Source organism: Enhydra lutris, unplaced genomic scaffold (genome assembly GCF_002288905.1).
Source record: "Enhydra lutris kenyoni isolate GAN:26980312 unplaced genomic scaffold, ASM228890v2 scaffoldscaffold853, whole genome shotgun sequence".
NCBI lineage: Eukaryota > Metazoa > Chordata > Mammalia > Carnivora > Mustelidae > Enhydra > Enhydra lutris.
This window is the reverse complement of record NW_019154937.1, coordinates 5,353-9,103: the sequence shown is the minus strand read 5'-3', so window position 1 is coordinate 9,103 and position 3,751 is coordinate 5,353. Positions and strand designations below refer to the sequence as shown.

General features: G+C 40.3%; 2 protein-coding genes across 2 annotated transcripts in view; both read right to left on the bottom strand.

Moving 5' to 3' along the window:
* Window positions 1–5: 5 nt before the first annotated feature.
* Window positions 6–1,256, bottom strand: LOC111140399 (protocadherin gamma-B7-like; the record flags this gene model as incomplete). Its single annotated transcript, XM_022492661.1, has 1 exon — window positions 6–1,256. A coding segment is annotated over exon 1 (1,251 nt), but the record flags the coding sequence as incomplete, so codon positions are not given.
* An 85-nt stretch (window positions 1,257–1,341) lies between these two features.
* LOC111140397 (protocadherin gamma-A10-like) overlaps window positions 1,342–3,751 on the bottom strand; it is a 4,705-nt gene continuing 2,295 nt past the window's right edge. Inside the window, exons 2-3 of the mRNA XM_022492660.1 lie at window positions 3,623–3,749; window positions 1,342–1,461 (exon numbers count right to left, since the gene is read on the bottom strand). Of these exons, the coding sequence (XP_022348368.1) occupies window positions 1,342–1,461; window positions 3,623–3,749 (247 nt within the window). The remainder of the gene's footprint in view (window positions 1,462–3,622; window positions 3,750–3,751) is intronic.

Sequence of the window (3,751 nt, the reverse complement as noted above, 5' to 3'; positions counted from 1 at the left end):
TTGTATTCCGGAGTCCGTTCTCGGTCTAGGGCTCCATCTGTCACCAGCTTGTAGTAATTATTAGATGAAGAATGAATCTTAAACGGAGTATCTCTACTTAAACTACATGTAACTTCTCCATTTTCCCCAGAATCCTGGTCCTGTGTTTTGAAGAGAGCCACAACCATTCCTGGAAGGGAATCTTCCAAAATCTGATCAGAGAAAGAAGTAATGATTATTTCAGGGTTGTTGTCATTTTCGTCTAGAACTTCTACAATTACTTTACACCGCGTAGAGAGGGATCCTCGGTCCTTGGCTTCTACATCCATGGTGTATCTTTCTACTTCTTCAAAATCCAAGGGCTGATGAGTTATAATGTTTCCTGTAGCAGAATCCAGAGAGAACACGTGCTGGGCTTTATTAGCTACACCTAGGAATGAGTATGTGATCTCAGCATTGAAGCCTTCATCTTGGTCAGTGGCGCTCACCTTCACCACCAAAGTGCCTGAGGGTACACCTTCAGGAAGACCGACCCTGTATATATTTTGGCTGAACACTGGGGGGTTATCATTGGCATCCACCACCAGGATTTGGATTTGAGCCGTGCTGAATCGTGGTGGATCCCCGCTGTCGAAGGCTGTCAGCACCAGATGATGAGAGCTTTGTGTTTCTCGGTCCAGGGTCTTCTTCAGTACTAATTCTGGATATTTGCTACCATCAGGACTGTCTTTCACCACCAAGGAGAAATATTCATTAGGACTTAACTGGTATTTGCTCAGTGAATTCATACTAGTATCAGGATCTTCTGCAGACTCAAGAATTGCTCCGGTCCCCAGGGGAACAGATTCACTGATTTCTAAATTTATTTCATCCTTATGGAACTGAGGGGCATGGTCATTAATATCCTCAATAGCCACAATGATATGAAAAATATTTAGAGGATTTTCCACCACGGCTTCCACCTGCAACTCACATCTTCTTCTCTCTTTGCATATCTGCTCACGGTCTATTCGGTCGTTCACGAGTAAGTCCCCGCTCTCTGGGTCTACCCTGAAAAGCAGCTTCTCCGTGCTAACTCGCAGCTTCCGAGCCGACACGTCCAGGACGCTGAGCCCGAGATCCTTGGCGAGGTTCCCCACCACCGAGCCCTTGGCCAGTTCCTCGGGAATGGAGTAGCGGATCGGCTCGCAGAGCGCGGGGTAGAGCAAAGGTAGCAGGAAGGGAAACAGTACCTGTAGCCTGCCGGCTGCGCGCCTCTGAAAACAGCTCCCTCCCATCGTTCGCTCTAGTTCTCTCGGGGTCCCAGTCTCTCCAGCTGGAGAGAGTGCACGCTATCGCACTGGTAGCTTTCGGCCCTAGAACTTACAGAGCCTCCAGTTTGGGATCTTTGTGTACTGGAGAGTCTGCGCAGCACTTAACCCGGTGTGGAAGCGGGTTCTTTTTCTTTATGTTGTTGCCTGCACAGGAAAACCAGGCTACAATCTGAGGAATCCCGGGCGACTGCGCTTACCCTGTACTGGCCGACAGCGGCGCCCAGAGGCTTTGTGTGGAACCGCAATCTAGTTTGTCCGTATTTCAGAAATCTTTTTATTTTTCATTTTTTAATTTTTAAAAATATTTTATTTTCAGTAATCTCTTCACCCGACGTGGGTTCACCCGAACCCACAACCCCAAGGTCAAAAGTTGCATGGTCTACCGACTGAGCCAGCCAGGCGCCCCAGTAAATCTTTTTAAAATGTAAGGTGATAGCTAAAAATATTGAATCTTATTTCTCATTGATTTCATTTTCATCATGAAACATGTTTCACATGGTCAAAACTACCATATGTTTTATATGTTAAAAATTTACATAAAGTTTGAACAGGTAAAAGGATTTTTCAAAATTCAAAAACAAAAAGCACAGAGGAATATAGAGTGGAAAGTAGGTCTTCTATCTCATGGCTCATTGCTCTCCAATTCTTCCATCCAGAGGTAATCACTGTTGTTCCTTTTAAAAGTAATTATCCACAAAGGCAAGTACTGAAGATAAGCAAAAAACCTTTTTCGTCTTCAATCCTAGCTTATATTTAGCTAGAAAGTATTAACCCATTCCCCATATTTAGGAACTAGAAGGCAGTCATTCCCTTACTCATTACAATCATCTAGAGTGTTCTGTACTGCTTTTAAATAACAGTATTTTAAAACACTTGGTTACAATAGCTACCATGTCAAAAGACTTTGTTTTAAAAATCTGTATTTTTCAGAACTATTATTTCAGATAGATGCATAATAAGTTTGACTCCCAAAGTCAGAAATTTAAAATGTCTCTTTCCATGATTTAAGCTAATAACTATGACCCAAAAGGATGTGCTCTCCTTCCACAGACCTACTGTTCAACAACTGTTGAATGACATGAGAAAAGTCATGGTCTTAAAAGTATTTTGAGACACATTAGGGCATTCTTTGACTTTCCTCTACCATATTAGTCTAGAAGAATGTTAGTACCAAACCAAATACATAACCATCTTCACTAAAGTAAATAGGCTCATCAGTAACTCTACTGATCACTTGTTTAGAATAATTCTGTGACAGATGGCTCTGTTGTGCAATGGATGGCATATTGGACTTCTAGAATAATTTTGTGTATTTCTCTGCTTATTTCAGATCTCCCACAGAAGCGATATTTCTTTCTTGACTTTAAGTTTATTGTGACTCTTAATTTCAGAGTTTTCAGATATTCATGTGGGTCTCCGTTCTTCTACATTAAAGAGCCACTGAAATACTGTTGGCACACATCTTTTGCTTTTGCTTTCATTTAACCTTCTGTAGGTCCTATAGAATGCCTACCGGGCAAGGAAAGTCAAATTAAAATGCTATGTCTTCCACATAACAGTATGAAATTAGAATCACAAGCAAAAAGGATGCTTCATTGTTACCAGTTATGATTACAGTTGGAAAAATTTAAGCAAACATTGTTATCAATTGTTTAGAAAATATTAATGAAAAATTCAAATTTCTCTAGGAAGCATATTCAACTGTTACTGTCGCTACACGGTATAGTTTTAAAAATATAACCACAAAAGTACTGAGAAGTGGTGTTGCTCTTCTCCTTGGGAAGAACAACATTGAGGGGACTTGTTTTGGCATTGTTTCCAGTGAAGCTAATGCATTTGTTTCTGATATGCACCGATTACCGGACCCGCCTTCAAAACAAGAACTAGAGTTGCCTAAGGGGCCAGGGTTTCAGCATGTGTCCAAGAGAAGTGCACGTAAATTAAGAGACACTTCTGTATAGAAGTACCCTCAGGAACTGTCATATTGTATTCAACAAATATGTAAAATAGAAGGTTCTCCAAGGCAAATCATAATAGCCTATGACCACAGGCCTTCATTGGGATTAGGTGAATACTGACCAGAAAGTAAAAACATACCAACCTCAATAACCACTAAGTTCTACTCCTCGTTATTTTAGCAAGAGACAAATATCATTAAACCAGAGGGAAAAAGTGAAAAAATAAAGATCGGTAATTTCTATCATTATGCTAAAAATAATTATAATATAATATTATATTATATTATAATAATATCATATTATAATTATTATGCTAAACCTAAAAGTAATGTCAATTATAATTCTTGATAGGAGAGTAAAACTATAACTCACTGGAACCAAAGGGGTATCTTCTACAGGAAACTTCGAATCATCTAACAAAGACAAAGGATCCTTTTTCTCACAGCTCTCTTGACTGATGAGCGTGTCCGCATAGTTGGGCTGGGGGAAGATCAGGTGACT